Source organism: Mustela nigripes, chromosome 10 (genome assembly GCF_022355385.1).
Source record: "Mustela nigripes isolate SB6536 chromosome 10, MUSNIG.SB6536, whole genome shotgun sequence".
Classification (NCBI taxonomy): domain Eukaryota; kingdom Metazoa; phylum Chordata; class Mammalia; order Carnivora; family Mustelidae; genus Mustela; species Mustela nigripes.
Window position 1 is genome coordinate 62347866 of NC_081566.1, and position 24509 is coordinate 62372374.

General features: G+C 45.5%; 1 protein-coding gene across 1 annotated transcript in view; it reads left to right on the forward strand.

Annotated features, from left to right (window-relative positions):
• SLAMF1 (signaling lymphocytic activation molecule family member 1) overlaps positions 1-22000 on the forward strand; it is a 32881-nt gene extending 10881 nt beyond the window's left edge. The window contains exons 4-7 of the mRNA XM_059413510.1: positions 8191-8289; positions 10900-10973; positions 18046-18138; positions 19565-22000. Coding sequence (XP_059269493.1) covers positions 8191-8289; positions 10900-10973; positions 18046-18138; positions 19565-19615 — 317 coding nt within the window. The 3' untranslated portion in view covers positions 19616-22000. The remainder of the gene's footprint in view (positions 1-8190; positions 8290-10899; positions 10974-18045; positions 18139-19564) is intronic.
• The last annotated feature ends 2509 nt before the right edge of the window (positions 22001-24509 follow it).

Below are 24509 nucleotides of genomic sequence, written 5' to 3' on the forward strand. Positions count from 1 at the left end.
AAGAACATCATTATTCTGCTATCAGAAGGAACAGAAGGCTGATTAAGTAACCATCTGAGGTTGGGAGCAGGATAGACAGACCACTGACTCTTTTCAATAACAGATCCTGTGTCCGTTCCTCAGGTGGGTTCAGGGACATAAGGACCTGGGTTCTAGGCTTCAAAGCATTAATTATGCCCTGACATTCTCCCCTGCATCCACTATAGGGAACAGGAATCCTTCCAAGGAGACTTCAGCCCAGTGTAGACCTGGTGTCCACGGAGGAGGCTTTGTAGAGTTTTAGAAGGTGGCCTCCAGGAACACTGATGCAATGCTTCTCTGTTTACTTACAAGGATAAGGTCACTTAACCTGTCTAAGACTTAGATTCTTTATCTAAAATAGTAATAACTGACAGATCTTAATGATTTACTAAGTGCCACTTAGGTAGCAACTCATTTAATCCGTACAGCAACCAAATAGTATGAGTATTACCACTTTATAGCTGAGGAGAGAAAGATATCAAAAAGGCACACATAGAGCAGGTAATAGAGCTGAGCTGTCTGACCCTGGAATCCTCATAGGGGCTAGTGGAAGAGATAATGCACAAAAATCATAGGGTTTTTTTTCTTGGGGGCACAGTCTTCTGTGATTATAGCAACCGTCTTAGAGCAAAGAAAGGTCATCCAGTGTTTTACCCTGGCCTATCTCAAAAAAAGAACTCCCTTCATGCTTCTCAGTGTGGTTTAAGAAGAATTTAATTAGTGCACTCCAAAGTCTTGATAGGTCATGAAGCTTCACCAGAGGCACTTGGCTCAGGACAGTCTAAAGAAATGTGGAGATGCTCTTACTTACCGAGGCTACATGAAGGGCCAAGTACACACAGCATGACCAGATTTATTGAGTATGGAGCAGGCTCCTACAAGGCGTGAAGGAACATGAAGAATAGAAACATGGTCCCATGATAAACCCCATCAGGATCTCCTGTCAGTCGTTAGGAGAAAGCATCTGACATGAGGCAGCCTTTTCACCGTCTTGGGCCCCTGTTCCGTTGTCTGTAAAATGAAGAGGGTGACCTAGGGAAGTTCTGTCCAGAGTCCATATTCTATGATTCAGTTTGTACTACGTGCATAAGAAGTGCTAACCAAAGGTTACAATGAGTATTAACCTGCTGAGGCTGCTGGGTCAAAGCATCATAAATGGGGAGGCTGAAACACCCAAAACTTATGGTCTCACAGTCTGGAGGCCAGAAGTCCAAAATCAAGGTGTTGGCAGGGCTGGTTTTTTCTGAGGCTGTAAGGGAGGGGTCTGTGGAGGCCCCTCTCTGTGGCTGGCAGGTGGCTGTCTCCTGTCTCTTCACTCTGTCTTCCCTTGAAGCATATCTCTGTTCAAATTCCCCCTTCTTACAAGAACATGGATCATATTGAATTAGGCCCCCCCTCTAACTAGGGCAGCTATAACAGAGTATGGCAGACTAGATGCTTGAATAACAGAAATTTATTTTCTCACAATTCTGGAGGCTGGAAGTCCAAGATCAAGTGTTGGCAGGGCTGGTTGGTTTTTGTTTTTCCCCTTCCCCTGAGGCTTCTCTCTTTGGCTTGCAGAAGGCTGCCTTCTTGCTGTGTCTCTACATGGTCTGTCCTCTGTGCATACGCATCCTGGTGCCTCCTTGTGTGTCCAGATTTCCTCTTCTTATAGGGACACTGTAAGATTGAATTAGGACCTACTCTAATGGCTTCATTTTAACTTAATCACATATTTTAAGATCCTATCTTCACATTCTGAGGTACTAAGGGTTAGGGCTTCAACATACGAATTTGGGAGGGATACAGTACAGCTCATAGCACCACCCTGCTGATGTCATTTTAACTTGATTGCCTCTGTAGAGACCCTGCTTCCAAATAAGGTCACGTTCTGAGGACTTCAACGTATGAATTTTAGGAGGAACATAACTCAATCCATAACACAAATAGAGATCCCTCCTCCCTGCCTGCAAGGACGAGAGACCACAGCACATCAGAAATCACACAGCTGGTCTGTGGCATGTCATTCCCAGTACACTAGGTTGCCTAAAGACAGAAAGCAGAGTTTTATTAGTTTGTTGATTTGTGTTTGAAGATGAATACTACTAACTCTTAAAATACTATGCTTAGTTTGATAAAACTCTTACTGAGCTTCTCCCGCATTCCAACATTGTGCTAGGGGCTGAGTCCACCAAGACCAAAAAAGACAGGATCCTTGCCCTGAAGGAAAAAGATAGTTTCTGTAAATAACTGACCTGAAATTGTGTGGTGTGATGGGCAAAATGGAAGTAAAAAGAGGGAACAATGACGGACGCTATCTGGAGGAATCAGAGAGAACAGCACAGAGGATGCGACATAAACTGGACTTTGGAGAATAAACAGAAATTACCCAAGCAGGTAAAAGAAAGACATTCCAGGCAGAGGGGAAAGCAGAGGCAGCTGGGCCTTGTCCTGTATTATCCTATAGGCAGGAAGTAATAAAGCCTCTTAGGTAGAGGAGTAACATGATCAGCTTTGCTTTCAGAGAGAAAATTCAGGGGTGCAGACAATAGGTGGGGGCAGGGCAGAGGCAGAAGAAAGAGAAACTAGTTGTGGGGAAGAGCTCCCGTTGCAGGGATCCATCAAGAGACGACAAGGCCTGGACCAAAGCGGTGACCATGAGTTTAGTGAAGACTTCATACAAGGGACTTTCCTGCCTTGGGATGAAGTGGTGGGGTCTGAGGATTTATTAAGGGTCTCCTCGCCACGCCATTTTTCTAATGACACTTGCCCAGGCTCTCAGTCATAGATTGGTCCTTCTTCCAGCTGGCACGTCATTGTTCTACAGTAAGAAAATTCTTCATGTCTCTTGCTATGAAGCATCTTTGTTGCAACGTTCAAGTCTTGGTTTCTACAGAGCGCCCTGGGGAGTCATGAGAAGCATGTTCATGTGGGTCAGTCGTGTATGACCTGCTGCCGTCCTTTTGACCATCTTCTGAAATAGTTGTATCTACGCCAGAATGAATAATACGAAACCTTAGGTAATTCAGCTGAAAGGGAATGCCCCTGGAAGCTCATCTTGAAAAGAGGGCCTTTTCAGTAGATTAGCAGAAAGTTGGCTCAGCAAGTCTGGGTTAGCTCAGAGGAAGAGACAACTGACACCTACTAGTGAGTCCCAGGGGTTCCCCCTTTCTAACAAGGCCTTTCTAATAATGGGAGCACCCATTGATACAGAGTCACCTAGATGTTCCACACACAGAAGCAAGGCCCTCTTCGTGGTACTCCCAGTCCAGGAAGCAACACAAGAGTGGTAGGAGGATGAGCCTGGTACCTCTCAGGAGCCTTGTCACAGGGCCACAGCTGCTGCGAGAGGAACTGAGATGACTGGTCCTTAGCTGGACAGCCATGTGGCTGGACAAGGTTTGCGAGGCCGCGGAAGCATGGGGGCAAACTATGCCACCGCTGGTAGCCTCTGCCCTACAGCATTGGGTGGGACAGACAGGTGGAAGGGGTTTTCTGGGAACTGTGAACTCTGTGAAAGTGTGTACTTGGATGGTCCCAGATCTTAAATTAGTGCAGGGTTTGTGTGAGCATCCTTTCCCCGCCCCCAACTCTGAGTGGAAGCCATCATCAACAAGAAGATGTTCTTTTTTGAAGATGGCTGGCTTCTTCAGGTAGTGCCTTGCAGACCGCCTTGCTGACAAAACCACATGAAAGGCAGGAAAGAGATCGGCATTCTCAGACCGTTATGGTCGCATCTCGGATCTCCTGGGAGCAGACTTTATTTGTTTCTCAGCCTTTTCTGTTTACTTCTTTATCTCCTTAAAGAATAAGTTTTGGGGACTTGAGGAGGAAGAGAAGTTTTTGTGTTTCTGTGGCAGTAGACTCTTAGAGAGAAAACAGGCCCTCCAGTATTTTTCTTGGAGGCATGGCTACTTGTCAAGTTGTCACGGTTTAAACCACAGCCAAGAGGACTTAGGACCAAAGAGTGGGGACTCCTCGTAAATGGCACTGGAGTTCTCAGTCCACCTCCTTGGTGCTTCTGGGAGGCTCCAGTGGGGAAAAAGGCCCCAATCTCATGCATAGGAATATTCAGATTGGGTTTCTTTGTGTGTGAACAATGGGGCCCAGGGGCCTCAGGAGGACATTTCTCCGATTGCTGAACAGCACCATTCTGAGAGTCCTCAGTGAGGAAGAAGAGGGAGGGCTGGAGTCTTCTGTCACAGGAAACGGTGGTTTGAAAATGGGAACACAGGTGGTGCTGAGGGCACAGGCACTCCCTCTCTTCCTGGTTCCATTTCATTGTTATGAAGCATAGGCTAAGTAGGTCATCACTCATTCCCTTCCATTCCTGCTTTGAGCCTTTCAGAAGTGACCCTGCATTCCTTCTGAGACCTCCTGATGCTCAGCGCTGTGATCCTTCTTAACCGAAGGATAGAGGATACAGGATAGTCTTCCCCCCGGCTTTGTTCTGCGACTTCTAATTTAATTTACCTTCCTTCATCATGTGTTTATTAAGTGCCCCCTAACCCTACCTCATATCAGGTGTGGGGGTGGCAGAGAAAATAAACCATAAGGAACAGGGTCTACCTTCAAGCATTTACAATCTAGGTGTGACTTCTATACCTTACTAGGTAGAAAAATAACATCATCTTAAGAAACGTCTATTAGAATTCTTCTTGCAAGGAACAGGGTACCTTACTTTAAATGTTAGGGGGCAGAAGGTGAGACCCTCCCCAAGGAATTCAGCCATGGGTTAGATGATTCTGTATGAGAAAGAGGACAGATGTGGCTTGTGCAGGTGTAGGAAGAGAAAAAGAGGGTCTGAGCCTGTCAGATTGTGGACACCTGCCCAGTTCACCATGGAATCTGCTCCCTGTGACCTTCCAGCTTTTCAGTAGCGGATTCATACCCATACATTCGTAGTGTCGGTGTTTGGCTCTTTTGTTTGGAAAGTGATGATGGCACTGCGCCTTGCACCCAGGATAGCCCGGACTATGGCAAGCAGAGCCGCGCAAGCAAAGATTTGGAGGACTGCAAGGAAGCTGTTACCAGAAATTGCAGGGATCGTGGGCAGCCTAACCCCAGCAAGCCATAAAGTACCATTTTGTCCATATTTATCCAATTTGTTAAGGGCATAGAGTTTCTGACATTCAGTTTCAGTTTCAGATATGAACCTTCTTATCCCTAGATACTAGTACCAAACAGATGAGCCAGACCACCCGGACCCACTAGATCGGGAAACGGAGTCATAAGCAAATAAGATGGGGCCGCAGTGTCCCTGAACACCAGTGAGGGGCCTCTCTGGATGTGAGATCAGACCTATCTTCGATCCTTCCTGTACTGTGCGCCACATCCTAAGACAGCCACAGAAGACATAGCGGTGCGGCCTCTGGCCTCTGAGGGGCTAGCGGCTGGGTGGGGGAGTTGAGGCTGGTGGAAGGAGCTGGCATTTCTGCACCACATTTGTCCTCCAAGCATTGCTCTGGGCGCGTCCCATCATTACTTCCTTGGTTCCCTTTCTTTCTTTTTAGATTTTATTTATTTATTTGAAAGAGAAAGAGAGAGAGTAAGAGAGAGCATGAGAGGGGAGAGGGTCAGAGGGAGAAGCAGCCTCCCCATCGAGCTGGGACCCCGGTGCGGAACTTGATCCTGGGACGCCGGGAACATGACCTCAGCCAAACCCAGTCATTTAACCAACTGAGCCACCCAGGCACCCACTTCCTTTGCTCTTTAGAAAGACTCTGTGATCTAAATATTGTTGGGCTCATTTTGCAATCAAGACTGAGGCCCCAGAGGTTATGAGCAGTCCGTCTGAGGTCACAGAGCTATCAAGTGGTGGGTTCAGAATCTGAATCCACCTATCTGGTTCCAAATGACCTCGCTGAAAATGGTCTACACAGCATCAGTAGTGTCGCAAGTCAGGTTCTAAGGCACATGACGTAAACCAAGGTGCTGCAGAGTCCCAGGGCGAGGGAAGAATGAGCGCTGGAATGGTCAGGGAAACTGACACAGAGCGGAGAGGGTTGGCCTGGGGGTCAGCACTGGACAGGCCTGGTGGGCAGCGGAGGGGTGAGGAAGGGGAGGGGGCACGGCTCAGAGGACAAGAACGGGCAGGCGTTGTCGGGAGGACGTCGATGGCTCGGGCACCTCCCAGGGCTTTCCTTGTGGGGGTCCATCGCCATAGGCAAACACTCAAATGTCGAGTCTACAGTTCTCATTCTGCTCAGTTCTGCCATCGGCTTCTCTGTGACTCTGGGGACACCTTTGAATCTCAGTTTCCTCAACAGAAAATTAGTGAGTAGGGTGAGAAAGCGCAATAGCTCCTTTAACAATGAAAAGCCTCTGTGGAGGTATCACTTAAATCTTGAACAGATTCATACTACTTTGTGTCCAAAGACTAGGAGAAACATTAGGGTTTATGAACTATGTCTCAGGACAAAGGCCAGCTTGCCTCTCAGGTTCAGCCGACAGGCAGAAGCTGGGTATTTATGTTACAGGACAAGGGTAGCGGATGGCTTTCATCCTCCTGACTCCCTGGAAACGACAGAGGGCTGCGGCGCAGTCATTTTTAGTCTATGTGAGTGGGTAAGCCTGTAGCTTTGGTCCACTCTGTGAATATCTTGAGTCTGCAAGGACTCTGTTCTTCTGTAAAGCACCTATTCCTTTTAGCTTCTCCCTCAGAAACCCACCCCATGCTCCCCAACAAGCAGGCTGATTCCACAATCATCCTTATAAACGATCGTGACACATTAATGTTAACACCTACTATCATGCTACAGTTGACCCTTGAACACACGGGTTTGAATTGGGCAGGTCCATTTATATACAGATTTTGGGGGACAAAGAAAGTACAGTAATGGAAATGTATTTTTTCTTCCTTGTGGCTCTTTAACATTTTCTTTTCTCTAGCGTACTTTATTGTAAGAATACTGTGTATAATCATATAACATACAAAATATGTGTTAATCAACTATGTTATCAGGAAGGTTTCTGGCTAATAGTAGGTTATTAACAGTTAAGTTTTAAGGAAATCAAAAGTTATATATGGGTTTTTAACTGTGTTAGGGGGCTCTGTACTCCTAACCCCTGTGTCATTCAAGGGTCAACTGTAGTTAGATCCTTAATGCTATTACTTTACTTAGAATCCTGGTGCTTCAGGCTGACCCCACTGTTCATTACCCTGGGGTAACTCACCCCAAGCCCATAAGTCTTGCTGACTCTCCAAGAAGTCTGTCTTCAGCATTCAGCCACGTTTCTACCCCCAGACCAAGCTCTAGTATGTGAAGGTCTCCGTGCCTGCTTCCTTTGCACAAAATCGGAGTAATGGGAGTAACTACCTTGTAGGATTATCAGGAGGATTAAAACCATTATCACACACAGTGCACTAAAAATAAAACGTGGGCCAGTGACAATGCTCCAGTAGTTGTCTGTTATTCACTCAGTGAGCTGAATGTCTTGTCTGCTGGGGCATTAGTTCTCATTCACTATTTTCCAAGGTACTGCTCCTGGCTTGGAAGGATTCGGTGAACTGGGTATAGGAGAGAAAGGAAAAAAAAAAAGTGGCTCCATGACTTTGCGCCTGGCTGACTGCTACTCTAGGACCTGTGTTAAGCACCGGAATCCAAGAGGAAAATATACATGCTTTTCTTCCGGTTCAGGCTCAGTGGTTTCAGTACAGTTATTTGCATGGGAGAACAATAATAGCACTATTATGTTTATTTTTAAAAAACAAAAGTCAGTTGTTCTTCCTCCCAGCATCACATGAGCGTGGTGTGGGAGTGTGGGGACAGCAGATGGAAGTGTCATGTTCTCTCTACCAAAACGGATGCAGGCCCGCCCAGAGACTTAGAACCAAGGAGACGGGCAAGAGATGTTGACCTGAGACAGACAAAGATGAGTCTGATTTGGGGTATGTGGTCATCCAGGTGCAAATCAAACGTTTGAATAGAAAAACCCCTATGGAAGCTAGGACAGTCCCATAGGCAATTAGGAAAGTCAACACGGTGAGAGAAATTAGGATAAGAGAAGGGGCAGGAAATCATCAGTGGCCTGCAGCTGTTGTCTGAAACCATCAGAATGGATGTGTCCCCTGAGACAATACAGACAGAGAACATGGGGCTTGGTCTCCCCACTTCCGTGAAGGATGTTTTTAAACTTACAGTACTGTTGAGTTTGCCCTTTGACTTTTTTTTTTTTTTTTTTTTTCAGAATCAACACAATGGGGACTTTATGCTGGGCTGTTCATAGGGGGCATCGTTGGTGTCATCTTGATTCTCGAGGTGGTAATATTGCTGTTGAGAAGAAGAGGTATGTGTCTGACAATAAAGAGATTCGTATCAGACTCTGCGGTAAATGGGGAACCTCTCCGCACAGGCAAAGATTTGCTTGCCCCATTCCGGCTCTCTGCCGGAAACACCTTTGCAATAACACTAAATGCACATACTTGGGACCTTGTTAAGTTCAGTCTAATTCGCTATGTCCTGAGCCCTAATTAGGCCTTGGGGTTGGAAAGAGGATTGAGCCGCAGGGGTTGGATATGGGAGACGCAACACAGGTCATTCACATTCACTAGCACTAGCACTGCACAAGGGAAGGTACAGGATGCTGAAGGGGTCCGGCAAGACAACCTGACAATGTTCACCAAACATAGAATCCAGGGGACCCTTGGATCTCGTTCAAGAAAAGTTATAATTACGGACCTAAAAAAAGACGTTACAATAAGATGTTTTCATCCAAGGGTTGAAACCTTTCTACAATCTCTTTTTATTCTTCTACTATCCTTTTGAGAATAGTAAGTTGTTTCTATGTGAGTTAGCAGTGGGGTAATGGAGGCACAGAGAAGCCACACGACTTGTGCAAGATCACCCAGCTTGAGATAGGAGAACCAGAGCTGTAACTATGTCTCCCAAGAACCAGACCACGTGCCACCAGCAAGGCTCACGTGTCCCTGGGAAGACCCACAGCAGAGGGAACACTCTTTACCAAGATTTTTGCACAAATTCTGACTCATCTTGGGAAACTGTACAAATTGTGAGGTTGCTTAAGGCCAAACTAAAAAGTATGAAAGATCACCCGGGGTTGCTATTAAGGCCCAGTTCTCCCCTTGCAGTTTAAGTGCCTACAGGATATGTCTCCTGGCCTCTCCTCCAAGATGTCCCCTGATTCCACATCACAGGGCAATATGCTCGGCCACACTTACATCACCCACCCACACCAGAGTCAGAAGGTCCTGCCCCCAGGCAAGGACAGGTCCCCGGCCTGGGTGTCCCCTCTCAGGGTGAGGACAGGACTTGGTCCTTACACCACCAACCTGACGGCTGATCTTTTTCTCAAGTAGATCAGTGTTCTCACGTGTAACCTTCTCAAAAAAGCCCTTACCACAGCACTCTTGCTGGGTTTGCTTGTGTAAGAAAGTCTAGATCACAGCACAGCTTACTTTTATCTCATTTCCTTCAACTAAGAGTTAGATGGGGAGGTGTGGGGGAAGGGTGATTCAGACAGAAACCGTGATAAGAGCCTAAGGCAGTGGGGGCAGGGCACCCACATTTGGCTTGGAAAATAAGGAAACAGTGAGATACCAGGATCAAGAAAACAGAGATTAACGCAGCCTTGCTAACTTATCGAGTGTGGGTGCGGGTACCCTAACTCACACTCTTTCCTCAACCACATTCTGCCCTTCACATGGTTGTGCTCTGAAGGAAATGATGCCCTCCATCTCCACACAAGTCCCTGTCACCCTCCTCTGCACACATAGCCATTCTTGTCTCCAGCCGCCCTGTATTCCTTGTAAACCAGGAACATGAAAGCCTTGCCTCAAACCTGAGGGAAAACCTGTATTAACTGCTGTGCCCTCTGCAAGACTTTGCTCAAGAGGTTCTGTTGGCACCTTCTAACACTGTCCCCTCCAAAGTGCTGCCTGGCTCCGAAGGTTTTCAGATGGTCTCCCTGGCAGTTTCATATCCAGAATACAGTCGTTAAAACATAGGGTTTGGCATCAGACAAACATACATTCAAATGCAGACTTTGCCCTGACAAGCTGTGTGACTCGGTGAATGAGCTCTTCTCTGCTAAATGGGGATGGTATTATGGACTACATGGTGTTGTGGGGACGCACGAGTCCATACACAGAAAGTACCCAATACGGTGGCGTCCATGGTTAGACGATGGGTCATGAACAGGTGTGTGATGGACGGATGGATGGATGGACACATACACCCAAATCTTTTAATGGAGTGAAGGAACACATCAATGTTTAAGCCCTATGGCCAGCAGGGGGCGGCACTAGGAGCAGCTGGGAATAGTCGTTAGGGCAGACGTAAATACATGACGTCCTGTTAACAAAGGATAACTTCGTGCTTCAGGACACAGTCCTATGCACAGTCTACATCTTTTACGGTTGTGATAAGAGGTCATCAAGGGCCCCAGAAACAGAGGGGTGAGAAAGCCAAGTGAGGCAATGCACGATAAGTGGGAGAGTACAAAAGGATAATGAGCCCTATCTCAGAGAACTCAGAATCCTATTAGGAGACTAGATATGCTCATTAAGCAGTAGAGATCAAAATAATTGGATGGCATTCCAATCGCATGTAACATATGCAGGGAATTTACTATGTGCCACGCACTGTTCTAAACATTTTACAAATAGTATCTCCTGTGATCACCACCACAACCCTGGGGGGCAGATACTTCAGTCCCATTTCACAGATGGAGAAGTTGAAGTAGAGAGATGGAGTAACTAACCTAAGGTCATGTGACACATATGGAGGTGGGGCCAGGTTGGGACTTGGACTTGGCATTCTTTCCTTTGGGATTGCTTGGGGAAGGTGGGTATGTGGAGGGGGGTATAGACCACACAGGTCCGAGCAGAGTTTGCGGGCAGGTCAGGCAGAGATAACCACTGTGGTTTCTTTTCCTCAGGTAAAGCAAATCAATACCAGCCAACAATGGAAGCAAAAAGCCTTACTATTTATGCCCAAGTCCAGAAATCAGGGGTAAGTTGTATATTTTCTTTTGTGGGGTGGGCCTGTCCTGTTTCCCGTGGGATTCCTGGCCAGTCCACCTTGCAAAATGCATTAAATTTCAGTGCCAGATGGGACTATTTGTTACTTGAAATAGTGGAAATCACGGGGTAATCTTCTGGTCATTCTTGTCTTCATAAGGGAAAAATGAGGAAGCAAGAAGCACATGACACATGACTCCTCCAGCCCGGGCGTTCCAAATGTCTGTGGTTCTCTGTTACCAACCTCTCTCCTCTCTAGAGACAGGGGTGCAGGCTTGAGGGCAGAGGGAAGGTCCAGAAAGACTGCTGTCTGATGTGCTGGTCTGGAAGTGTAGGAGTTTGCAAAGCACCATGGAGACAGAGGACTTTGGCTGGGGAGATGGAAGGTGATATACAGGCGGAGAAGAAAGAAGGCAAAGCTTGACCGAAAGCGACTGGACCAGGGGAGAGGGATGAAAAACTAGCCATGGTGAAGCCGAGGAGCAGAGCTGTTAGAGGAAGAGGGAGGCTAAAGGAATATGATTAGATGGGAAGATATTCCAGTTCTTCAGACACGAAGGCAATTCTAGGTAACGGCACAGGCCAGAATATGGCCATTCAGAAGACTCTAGGACAAATCTCTTATTTCTGCTGCCCCCTAGTGGCTTGGAGGATTTAATGCCTAAGCCAGCACCACCTCTGAGAACCAAGCTCCATTTAAATACAAGAGTCCCAAGAGCGAGCTCCACCTTTGCAATTGCACATTTAGGTAACCAGTTTCAACTTTAGCATAGTGCCTTCCCTGTCTACTCTATCCCATGCTGTTCTTTTTACTGTAAACTATGACGTATATCCCAGCAGCGCACCAGGTATAAATGTCAACTCAATGAGTTACCCTATCGTGTTATCTACTAAAGCAGATCTTCCCACCTTGTTTTTCTCCAACACTTTTCATCTTGTCCCTTTACACTTCTGTACATATTTCAGAATCAGCTTTTCAAGTATCAGAAAAAGGAAAAATTCCTATTAAGATTGCATGGAATCTACAGATCTAGTTGAGGGGAAATTACCTCTTTCGGTACTGAGTACTCTAATACCATAGAAATACCACCCAGATCAAGGAACAGAACATTGACAGCAACCCCCACAAGACCTCCTGTGCCCACCCCTTCATCTCTATTCTATCTCTCCTCACCAGACATATCACTATCTTGACTTCTAAAAATATATTTTAGTGCATGCTCTCTCTCTCTCTCTCTTTAACTTTATAAAAATAGGATTCTATAGTATTTTTTCTCTTGGGTCTGTTTTTTCCCCCCCTCAATAGTACTTTCATGAGATTTGTATGTCTTTGTGCTTGGATATAATGCATTCATTTTCACTACTTTATAGAACATCAGTGCATGAATATACTCGAGTTCGCTTATGTAGTTGACTACTGATGGACATTTGGGTTATTTCCAGTTTGAGACTATTATAAAAATTCAAACTATAAACATTCACATGTGTGTCTCTTGGTAGATACGTGCACTATTTTGTTGGGTATGCACCTAGAAGTAGAATTGTTGAATCACAGTGTGCGTATTCTCAAATTAGCTAGATAAGGCCAAACTGCTTTTCAAAGTGAGCACACCAATTTACCTTTAGGCCAGCTACACATTCTAATCAAAACTAGGTGTTATCAGCCTTTTAAATTTTAGTCATTCTGTGGGATGTGTCTTTTTTTTTTTAAGATTTTATTTATTCATTTGATAGATATCACAAGTAGGCAGAGAGGCAGGCAGAGAAAGAAGAAGGGAAGCAGGCTCCCTGCTGAGCAGAGAGCCCGATGTGGGGCTTGATCCTAGGACCCTGGGATCATGACTTGAGCCAAAGACAGAGGCTTTAAACCACTGAGCCACCCAGGTGCCCCGGGATGTGTCTTTTTATAGTTTTATTTTGCATTCCCCTAATTATTAAGGAAGTTGGACAATGCTTCTTTTATTTATTGGTCATCTTAATATCCTCTGTCTTCAAGTTCCTGTTCAATCTTTTGCCCATTTTCCTTTGGATTTCATGCTTTTAAGAAAAAAAAAAAGATTTTATTTATTTATTTGACAGAGATCACAAGTAGGCAGAGAGACAGGCAGAGAGAGAGGAGGAAGCAGGCTCCCTGCTAAGCAGAGAGCTGACATGGGGCTTGATCCCAGGACCCTGAGATCTCAACCTGAGCTGAAGGCAGAGACTTTAACCCACTGAGCCACCCAGGCACCCTGAATTTCAGGCTTTTTAAAAAGTGATTAGTATGAGTTCTTTAAGTATTTTTAGCTTTTTGGCAGTTACATTTTGTTTTCTTTTTTAATAAAAAAAATTTTTTTGGCAGTTACATTTTAGCAGAGACCTTCACCCATTCTGTGATTTGCCTTTGCAATTTGTCAGTGACGCCTGATAAAGAAAGGTTCTTAACTGCAGTGTAGAGCAATTCAGTAATCTCTTCCTTTACAGATAATGCTTTTTGTGTCCTATTTGAGAAATCGTTCTGTACTCCTGGGTAATGAAGATATCCTATCATTTTCTAAAAGCTGTGTTGTTTATCTTCCACATTTATATCTGTTATGTACCTGAAATGACTTTTGGAGTAGGGTGTGAGATGGGTCAGGTTTCATTTTTCTTCATCTGGTTGTCCTATCAACCACATATTGAAAAGATACCCCTTGCCTCTGTCAGTGCTGCCTTCATCACAAACCAAGGGTCCGTATACGTGAGGATCTCTGTATTGTTTGGTTCTCCGTCCTGCACCCTTTCCCTGTGTGTTTGCACTTGTGCTGGTGCCACGCAGCCTTTACAAATCCATCATAGATTACAGATTCATCACAAGTTTGATGTCCAGCAAAATGTCTTCTCATTTGTTCTTGTTCTTCATCAAGAGTTCTTGGCCATTTTCATTCATTTGCATTTCATATATATTTTAGATTCAGTTTGTCAAGTTCCACCTAAAAATCCTGCTGGCATTTTAATCAGAACTGCACTGATCACTTTGAGAAGACTATAATTACTTACAGTAATGAGCCTTTCCATTCACAGAAAAAGACATCTTTTCCTTCATGTCGGTCTTCTTAAATTCTCTAAATGATGTTTTATCATTTTTTGCATAAGAGGACTTGTCCATCATAATTTATTACTTGGAATTTGAGCATTTGAGATTTCTGGAATACTATCATCAACATTATCTTTTTAAAAATCTTGAGTTTCTATATGTTACTGATACATAGAAATACAATTAATTTTTGTATTTTAACCTTATATTTGCAACATTGCTAAACTCACTTATAAATTCTAGTCATTTATCTAGAGATGACTTGGATTCTCTCTGCACACAATCGTATCATCTGTAAAAAGAAATTACAGTACATTTCTTCATTTTCAAGTCACATAACTTCTCTTCCTGTTTTTACTGGCTGAGATTCCCTACCCAGTGCTGAATGGAAGTGTTAGAAGAGGCATCCTTGGATGGTTCTAAACCCAAAAGGGAAACTTTCAACATCTGATCATCAAGTATGGTTTTTTGCTGAAGGCTTTTATAGCTACATTTTCACCTGACTGAGAACATTCTCTTCTATTCCTAGTTTGCTAAGGAACAGACGTCGAATTTTATCAACACTCTCTTTGCATCTGTTGATATAATCTTCTGGATTTTTTATATTGATCTTTTTTATTTATCCGCGGAACCACAGTGATCTACAAAGACTACACGGCATTCGCATTCCTGGAACAGAAATGATCTAGTCTGGCCCTTTTTAAATATTGCTGGGTCCTATTTTATTAATACTTGGTTGGGAGGATGCTGTTACTGACCGTTTGGTTTCCAAGTGCAACTGGCCTACAATTTTCCTCTCTTGTGATGCCCCTGAGGTTTTGAACCAAGATTATGCTAACCTGACAAAATGAGTAGAAGTGCAGGTTCATTTCCTAGTGCTACTATAACAAACATCTGCAGACAAGGAGACTTAAAGCTATAAAGTCATTCTCTAACAGTCATGGAGGCCACAAGTCCGAGATAGAGGTGTGGGCAGGGCCATGCTCCCTCTGAAAGTGTTGCTTTGCCTCTCGCAGCGTCTGATGGTTCCAGGCACCCTTTGACACCCGTCGGCTGTAGCTACAGAACTTCTGCTTCCACCTCCACATACATTTCTTCTCCCTGTTTCTCTGGGTCTTGTCCCTTCCTGTCTCTTACAAGAACCCTTACAACCCTTACAAGAAATCTCTGGATTTAATCCAGTGGGACCTGAGTTTGAAATCCTTACCTTAATTACATCTGCAAAGACCCTCTTCCAAGTAAGGTCACATTTATAGATTTTGGATGGATCTATCTTTTGGGGATCACAGTTCAACCTCCTACAGGGTATATTTCCTTTGGGCAGGATTGATGTTATTTTTTCCCTTAAATATTTGGTAGGATTCATGGGTGAAGCTATCTGAGTCAGGGGTTCCTCTGAGGGAGGAATCTTTTAAATTACACTTTTATTATCCCATTCTCCTCCCTTTTGTTAATTAAGCAACCTTTTTTCCTGTTTTTTGGTTGCTAACCTGGAAATTACAAAATGCATCTTTGACTCACCAACGTCTAATAGTTAGTCTCTTCCTGGACAATACGTCATCTTCCCTTTAACGTCACCCTCTGATTTGTGTACATTTTTTTGGCCATGATTTTAATTTTATGTATGTTTTCAATGTGGGAGACATAGTTGTTATTGTTTTACACATCAATATGCGTTTACACTTGCCTACGTTTTTATAGTTCTCTTTGTTCGAAGAGAACAAAGAGAAAAAGCTTTTTGCAAAGCTATATGTTATGATATAAAGACTAATAACGTGGAAAATAATAAAATGTTAATATTTCCCTTGCTCTTATTCAAAATGGTGGTATTATAAAGACTAGGGTAACAGGGAAATTATGTAACACACATTTGCTGTCCACTAGAGAACTCTCATAGGTCTTACCAGGACTGTTGCCTTGTACAACTCTGGGAGACACTGCTTATGAAGAATATGTGAGAGTAACACCCCTGGGGCTGCTTGTAAGTCATGCTCCCTGGACCCATGCCCTAACTGAAGACACCTGCATAAAAAATGTACTAAGTTATTACAACTGTGTTTAAGAGAATTCCCTAAGTCCTGGTTAAAATCCTGAAGGGAGCACTAACCACGCGCTAACCATGTTGTGTTGAAGTGGAAAGACTATAAGTGGTTTCCTTTATGCTTTTTTCCTCCTTTCCAAAACTTCTTAACTAAATATTAAAAGCATAAGTTATTAACTTCTCCCCTGGGCCCCTAAGTCAGGTCATACCAAAGTCCTTGCAGACAGGAAGACAGGCAGGGGTGGATAAAGGTCTCTTAATTAAATTGTTTCACGTTGTCTTCATCTATCTCATTATTAAAAGTACTTCTCCCTTAAATTCATTTTTTTTTCTCCAAAATATGGCATCTATGAGCTGTATGGGATCTTGAAGGTCATCTATTTGAATCACTCAATTGCTGCTTGAGTTATCTTCTCATTATTACTTCCAAAGTGTTGGCTAGCTTCTTTTTACTAAAATATAGTCTGTGAACAAGCAGCATGAGCATCACCTGGGACCTTATTAGAGATGCAGAAGCTCAGGGCTTACCCCAAGTCTTCTGAAAGAGAACCAGCCTTCTAACAAGACAGCCAGGTAATGCATATGCACATTCAAGTGTGAGAAGCCCTAGTCTACCCCAGGCACTTCTGGTAATGGGGAATTCTCTGCATCCCAAGGCAATCCACTCCACGTCTGAGCATCTCTTAGTATTAGAAAGATCTTCACTATTTTGAAACAAAATGTTTCTTCCAAATCCCAATCTTGGCTTAAACCTGAAGGACTCTACAGAACAAATCTAATTCCTCTTCTTCAAGACAATCCAGCAAATATATAAAGAGATTCCCACCTTGAATCTTCTTTCCTCCAATCAACTTTTTCAATTCTATAATTCTGAGCTTCTTCATGTTAAAACCCATGTTTAGTTTCTGGTCTTGCTCTACATCCAGGAGAAGTGGGGGGCAGCACTATGCTAGACCAGAGTTCTGAAGTGTGTTGAAAGGATGACTTCCCTGAGATAAGTCTTGTTGCCTCTGTCTTACGGGGATGTGGTCTCAATTTACCCCTACATTGACTTCATCCTGGTATTATGGATTGTAAATCATTTAAAGTAACATCAACTGATTTTTTTTAAAATGTGCCGGGCACTACTTTTGTGAAGAATGGGAAGAAATATGGGAATAGTCTGTTTGAAAAAACAACATGTAAATAAGTGAGAGTGTTTTAAATATCATACAGTTACATGCCAGACTTTAAATATCTGGGAATCCAGGTAGAGGAGAGGTCATTACAAGTTGGGGTAAGGAAAGAAGAACAGCCTGATGAGAAGACCAGGCACTTAAAGCTGACGAGCCTCTGGGGACTCCTGGTTTTGATACTTCGTACACATGCACACAGGAGAGTACTAAGTCTTTCGGAGCCTTCGCTTGTCCATCTGTGACAATGGGATTTAAGGTGCAGAGTTGGCGGGAGACAAATTTGGCACTTGTGGAAAACACTGTAAACACTCAGAAATGTATACTTACTACGAAGTTCCTCACTGGGGCAGGAGAGAGACGTTCCAGGAAACCATGTCAGAGTCCAGAATAGTGGGAGCGGCAGCGTGTGCTGGAATGAACTTGGTGTGTTGTAGGTGACAGGAGCCAGACAAATGTTAGGACGATCCTGTTCCCTTCCACTGCGCTGGTGACAGCCACACCAGTTCCAGTGCACTGCGAGGAAGACTTAAAACATCTGGGGAGTGTTCTTGGTGCCGTGGGCTGCCTCTCGAGGCTGTGAGCTCCGCGAGGCCACTTGGGGAGTCCAAGCAAAACCCTGGGAATTGAATTCTGGGGAATCTGCAGGAGCATTTCCACCTGAGAAGGAGGCTGGGCCCGTGGACTCGGAGGGGCTTTCTGGCTCCAAGTTTCTGGATCTTGTGTTTCTCCGTGGGCAGACTCGGATGGGAAAGACTCTGCTCAGCTGATTTCCTCCTCTTTGCGTCTCTTCTAGTCTGTTCAGAAGAAAGCCGACCCCCTGCCGGCTCAGGACCCCTGCACCACCATTTACGTCGCTGCGGCAGAGCCTGTCCCAGACCCTGTCCAGGTGAGGCATCCCTCGGAGGCTCCTCTCCACAGGGAAGGAAGAGGTGGAGGGAGGGGGTGGTGGGACCTGGGGAGAGCCACGATCCAACAGTCCTGAAGTGGAGAAGGCAGGCCCTAGCAAGTGGGTCACAGGGGTCCTCCGTGGCCTCGGCTGTGGGACTTCCGGGAGCCCCTCCTGGCTGCTCACACGGGGACACAGCTCTCTGTTCGCTAGTGTTTCTCTGAGAGCTGTCCAAAAAGCTGTCATCAGAATCAGCTGGCATATTTGCTAAAAATAAAGATTTCTGGAGCTTTCTCCCAGGATTCTGTTCAGTCAGAATGTCCATGGTGAGCAACCAGGCATCTACACATTAAAAGCAACCTCCCCAAGGAGTCCCAGAGCATGTTTACCTTTGCGATGTGCATCTTGATTCCAAGAGCTCCTGACTTCAGCTGCATAACAGCATCGCAGGACAGCTTTGTACAAAAGGCTCATGCGGGGGCTCCATCCAGCCCAGCCGCGTCGGAGTCTGTAGGAGCGGAACGGTGCCTGGCATAAGCCCGAAGACAGTGCAGTGCGCGGCCGGGCGGAGCCTTGCCATCTACGCCCACTGCAAGATCAGCATGGGTCCGGTTTCCGACAGCAACTGTTCCTTTTCCTAAAGGGACAGACGTAAATTCGGGGCTGCTATCTTGCCTCCAGTGGGATTCTGTTAAAGAAAGCATTTTAGAAGATAATTGAGGGTCAAAAGTCCACAGAAATGCTTACATGGACCCCTCCGCCTGAAAGTGCTTCCTGGACAGACGCCTGGGAATGCCTGGAGAGGATGCCCTGTCTGCATCTGGAGGTCTAGTCTCAGAGCACTGTCCTCTCCTATGGGGGAAGTAAACATGTGAATCCAACTTTAAAAAGCTTTAAGAAATAATGCAGATTTTTAGTGATGCTTTCTTCATCAAAAAACAGCCTGTTGTATTTCACATTTCACAGCAAAACCTCCTGAATTCCTCCATTCCTGTCTTTCTCTGACTCTTGAATCTACTCTACCTAGAAGACACCTTTGCCTGCAGTCCTGTCTCTCTCCCCTCCCTCTCTGCTCCAATTCTTCCTTCTCTCTTTGGGTCTCACTATCCCTTTCCAAAGTTCAGCGAATTAGGGTTCTCTTGGCTTCCCCAACTGTGCCCCATGCCCAGTAGCAAAACAAATGGTTTTCCTTATAAGGCAAGGTCAGGGAAGAAAGCAAAGAGAAACATCTCCCGGGTCTCCCTGACTGACGGGGAGTGATGGGGTGCACACACCTGGACAGGATCTGGAGCCCTGGGGTGCGCCTCCCAGCAGGTCACTGCACCCCCTGAAATCTGAGACTCTTTCCCTTTAGTCAGCAGCGCAGTTCCCATCTGTAGCCTGTGAAGGTGGTGCCTCTCCTCACAGACTTCTGTTTTGCCCCCAGGAATCAAATTCCATGACAGTCTATGCCAGTGTGACACTTCCTGAGAGCTGACACCACAGACTCAGCGAAGGGACTTTCTGAAGGAATCTGGAGGGACCACAATAAACACTGAACTTGGCTCCAGGTCCCAAGCTCCCCGTGACTCTCTGCACACCTGTACTCTTCTCAGATCAACTCCTCGGTGATGCTTTGTCCGCAGCCACCTGCGGGATGGACAAGGGACTGAGGCTTTCCGAGCCCTCAGCCTGCTCCTCAGGAAGAGAGAGCTGTAGGATCACTTGCCAGCTCTGCGGTGTAGCAGACGGAATGAGTAACGTGGGTCCAGGGAGCCCAGACCTCCCGGTTCCTGCTTCTTGCTGGGACTGGACAATAAGAGCCAAAGGCAGGAAGCTGGGACCTCCAGGACCTCTGACAGCTGACCCACCAGCCGCAACATCTGGAACATTTTACGTCTCGGCTGGCGGTGCTCGGTCCCGGGAGCTGACCCCGCTCCGCACAGACCTGACCAGGGCTCTGTGCCTCGCTCTCTCTCCGGACGGGCAGTGAAGGGTGAACTCCTCATCACAGGTGGAGCGCTCTCAGATTCTTCTATGAAAGAAGCTAATAGAGTCAGTATTTTATTTGTGAAACCCGGAAGCTGAAGGATCAATAAACTGACAATGTGACTGTGAAGTCTTTGAGCTCTGAATAATGGAAACAAAATCACCCAAGATTCTTAAAAAATTCTAGAATATTTAAGTTTAATATTATATAACACATATACTTACATATGTAATATTTAAGGATTTAAGAATACGTAAAGGTATTCCGCTGAGGTTTAAAGGGACGTGACAAGCGTTTGGGGGCGCTGTTGCCGAGGCACGTGGCACCTTCAGGACTTGTCCCAGGCTGACCTTTTACTTCTACTTCTCAAAGTGATCTTTCAATCCCTACTTCTCTGTTTACTCGGTTGAACAGCGCCTGCGGAACATCCACTAAAATGCTCTCACCACGCTTGGAATCCGCTCACACCCATGGTCCACCGTCCTCCGGGTCTTTACCCCAGGTCTTTACCGGGGCACCTGCCCTCCCCTTCTCACACAAAATGTAACCTGATCTAGAAAATTAACATATGGTGACCCAACAGCATCCGATAATTGCATGCTGGGTAACTTCAATTGCAGGTTGCAGACAGAAAGAGCCTCTGTTGGCAAAGTCCTCTTTTTCCCTATTCTCTGCTCTCAGGCAGGCCCGCTTCAAGGTAAGCTCTTAGTGAAACCTGCTAAGTCGGTTCTTGGAAGACCTTGGTGAACCCTGGTTTGGAAATCACCAGCCATGTCGCAGCCGTGTGAGGCCATCAACTTGCCAGCGCAAGGACGCCGGCCCCAGCTGCTTGACTGTCGTCTTCCTGGATCCAGACCGCGGCTCCTCCACCCCTACCCTGCCTCCTCTGGACCTGGAAACTCAGGGTCGCGGGCGCACTGTCTGCGCCAGAGTGACCTCGCCCCGTGTCCCTTCATCTCCTGCTTTCTAGTTTCTAATTCGGACTCTGGGACTGAGTGGCCAGGGCGAGGTCACGCAACCACGTTCTGCCTCCCAGGGGGGCTGGGAATTGAATATCTGACAGGTTCCCCTTTCACATGGTCGGTGGGATCTGCCTTTTACAAGTTAGGGAATTCTACAAACACAAGCAAGTGAGACGGAAAGCCGAGCAGGCGAAAAAAAAAAATCACTGTATGTCGTATAAACGTAGGCTCACACTCTGTTCTCAGAAACCGAGGAAGCTACTAGCGAGGGTCTGTAAGCCTTCGGGTGATGAACCCTCAGACCTTTACCTCAGCTCGGCTTGTTCTAGCCCCTTAGTTCTCACGCTTGGCTTTTCCTTGTGGCCAAATTCTGCCCAATGGAAGGAAAGAAAGGAAGGAGGAGAGAGGAAGCTCTCCCCTCAAAATTCCCCAGCAGAGGCTCCAGACCTCACTGAGGAGGATGGCTGCGTCTTGTGGACTTTCAGACTGTCCTTCAAATGACGTTTGATGTCAGGTTCTGCACCATCAGCTTCAGGGTCACGTGGGAAAGCACGCACCCCTCGGCTCACACCCTTCCCACCCAAGACACTGCTGGTGGGGCCGGAGTGTTCCTTTTCCTCAGGCCTAAAAAATGAAACTGATACTATAGAGTCCAGCTTCCCCATGTTTCTTTTCTAATGTCTTCTTTTGATTGAGCATTTCTGAATTTTAGAGAACTCAAGAGGAACAGGCCATTCCCAGTATTAAGGGGCTGGGCTCCAAAATGCAGCTGGGCGTAGTCCCTCCCGAGGACACGGCTCTGGTCCTACCAACCCATGTGATTGGTCAACCGGGCCTAGGCACACTGGAGAACCCCTGATGACAGTAAGCTACGTCTCTTCCTGAGTTTTTGTTTCTACCTCCTGGAAATGAATAAAATTTGGATAATCGATCAAGGAATTTGCCCTTTTGTCTTGTGTTACCTAGAAGTTTCCTAAGATGGCAATATGACAAAGACACGTCCCACTGCCTGGTGTCTTTGCAGCTGTGAAACCCAGAGGGTGGCTGATTGGGTCTGATAAGGTGTGACGTTGTCCCTTTCCTAGGGTGTGGGCAAGGGTTAGCTCTGTGCCCCCAAGTCACCGAAGTTGGGAGCCACTCTCCCCCAGAGAAGAGAGCTGTATATATGCCAATATTCCCAAGGTGATATAAATAGTAGAGTTTCCAGGGTACCTTTAAAATAAACACTGATGCCCAAACCCTACCTCCAACCCGAACGAAATCTGGGTGGACGTCTTCAGAACCAGGCCCCTAAAAGCAGCCCCGAGAGCCAGAGAGGGTTTTGTGACGCGCTCCCTGCGGCAGTCGCTAGAGGGAGATGGAGCGATGCGGTCCCCGCCGCGCCCGCGTCACCAGCGCCGCTTCTCGGTCGGGACCCGCAGGGCTGAGTCCCGACTCACGCAAGCGGCGGCTGGACTCTCATGGGCTCCGCACCGACCGGCTGAGGAGGGCGGACATTCTAGCATTCCTGGATGCTCAGGAAGCAGCTGGGACGCGTGTCGAACTCTGGCTTCGGGAAGGAGGAGAGCAGGTTTACTTTACGCAAGAAGTTGGAAGTAACAACGGGAATGAACTAGAAGCGATCAGGCCACAGAAACGACCCTGCCGCAAAAAAATTAAAAAAAAAAAAAAAAAAAAAAATTGAACCAAGATAACATTGACTTTTACTGCAGTCACTCTCCCGACCTGAAAATAGGAGGAGGGGAGGGGGGAAAAGAGAAGCATGATTTATGTAAATATCGATGCAAATATTTATGCAAATATTCAACTCTCTAAATGTATGCAATTGTTCTGCACAATATATACTCCTGCTGAGCACATCAGAGCCCCTCCTTTAGCCATTCCTCAATAACACTTGGTATTAGCTGATTTTCTTGGCCAATCAAGTATGTGATGTAGCACAGTTATTTTATTTTTCACTAAAATTATGTCCAATTTTTTGACATAAATTTATGTCTATTTGTAGACAAAATGTTTTGAAAATATTTTATGAAACTCTTTTTCCAGTTCACCATTATAATAAAAATCAATTTGTCATCCCATATATTAATATTTCAGAAAACCAAATAGTATTAATTAGGTAAGTGCCCTTTTAAATCTCAAACATCCTTTGGTTTGGATGATAAATTATGTGATTATTCTAGAAAGAGGAGAACAAGGAATTGACCCATAGAGTTCACAATGTGATCATGCCAGCCTACTGAGAGAAGTAAATGTTAATTCACTTTGTTAGGAGGTAGGGATATCAATACTAATTAATTCTTATTACTGGTGGAAAAATACAGACTTGTATATGTTTCTTTTTTTTAAATTTTATTTATTTATTTGACAGACAGAGATCACAAGTAGGCAGAGAGGCAGGCAGAGAGAGGAGGAAGCAGGCTCGCTGCTGAGCAGAGAGCCCGATGTGGAGCTCAATCCCAAGACCCTGAGATCATGACCTGAGCCGAAGGCAGCGGCTTAACCCACTGAGCCACCAGGCGTCCCAACTTGTATATGTTTCTTAACATGTAATGTGTAATCACTAATAGAATGGATTGGTTTCCAGATGTAGGCCAGTCAATTAAGGCATTATGACATATTGGCGAGAGAGGGAACGAGGCCATAGGAAAAGTGGCTTCTGGCGGACCTGTTTGTGGGTGTAATGCCCCACCAAGAAGGAATCAGAAGGACATACCACAGTGAGCGGGCCCACGGACATCATCATGAAAATGTCAAGGGGCCAGGTCAATTTGAATAAAAAGAAACATGGCCATCCTTCTGACAAATTCTAATTGTGTTTCAAGCAATTTTTGTTTCGTGAATGTAAATACTATGCTGTTAGGTGCCTGCAAGTTTTATGAACACGACGTCCTTTTAGCAGATTGCGCCTCCCTTTTATCATGACGCACGCTCTCACTCGAAGCACACCTACGATGTGCTTAGTGCACAGAGCTCACATGAAAAAGAAATTCAGGAATTATGTGGGAGGCTTGATGGCATCAGGTGTATCGACTGGTTGATAGAAGCTCCAGGACTAGGACTCACTAGATGACACACTAGTGATCCACCATTTTCCAAGGACACCAATTACATAAACTGTCTAACAGTAATATTGAGAGTCTGACATTTGGGGATATTCAGTCAATCTGCAACATTGCAACCAAAATTGAACACAGTGTAAATTGAGTTCCAGGTTCCCAGAGCGCTCTCTACTCAAGAAAACATGTGTAGGGAACTCCAAAATATGCTTAAGTGTGTGTATGTATATTTTAAAATATATTCATATTTATATACATATTTTTAAATATGTATATATATATGTATCTATATTCTGCAAAACAACTACCGTACCCAAAATAATGAGCACATCCATCACTGCTAAAAGTTATTTTGTGCCTTTTGTGATCCTACTCGCCTGT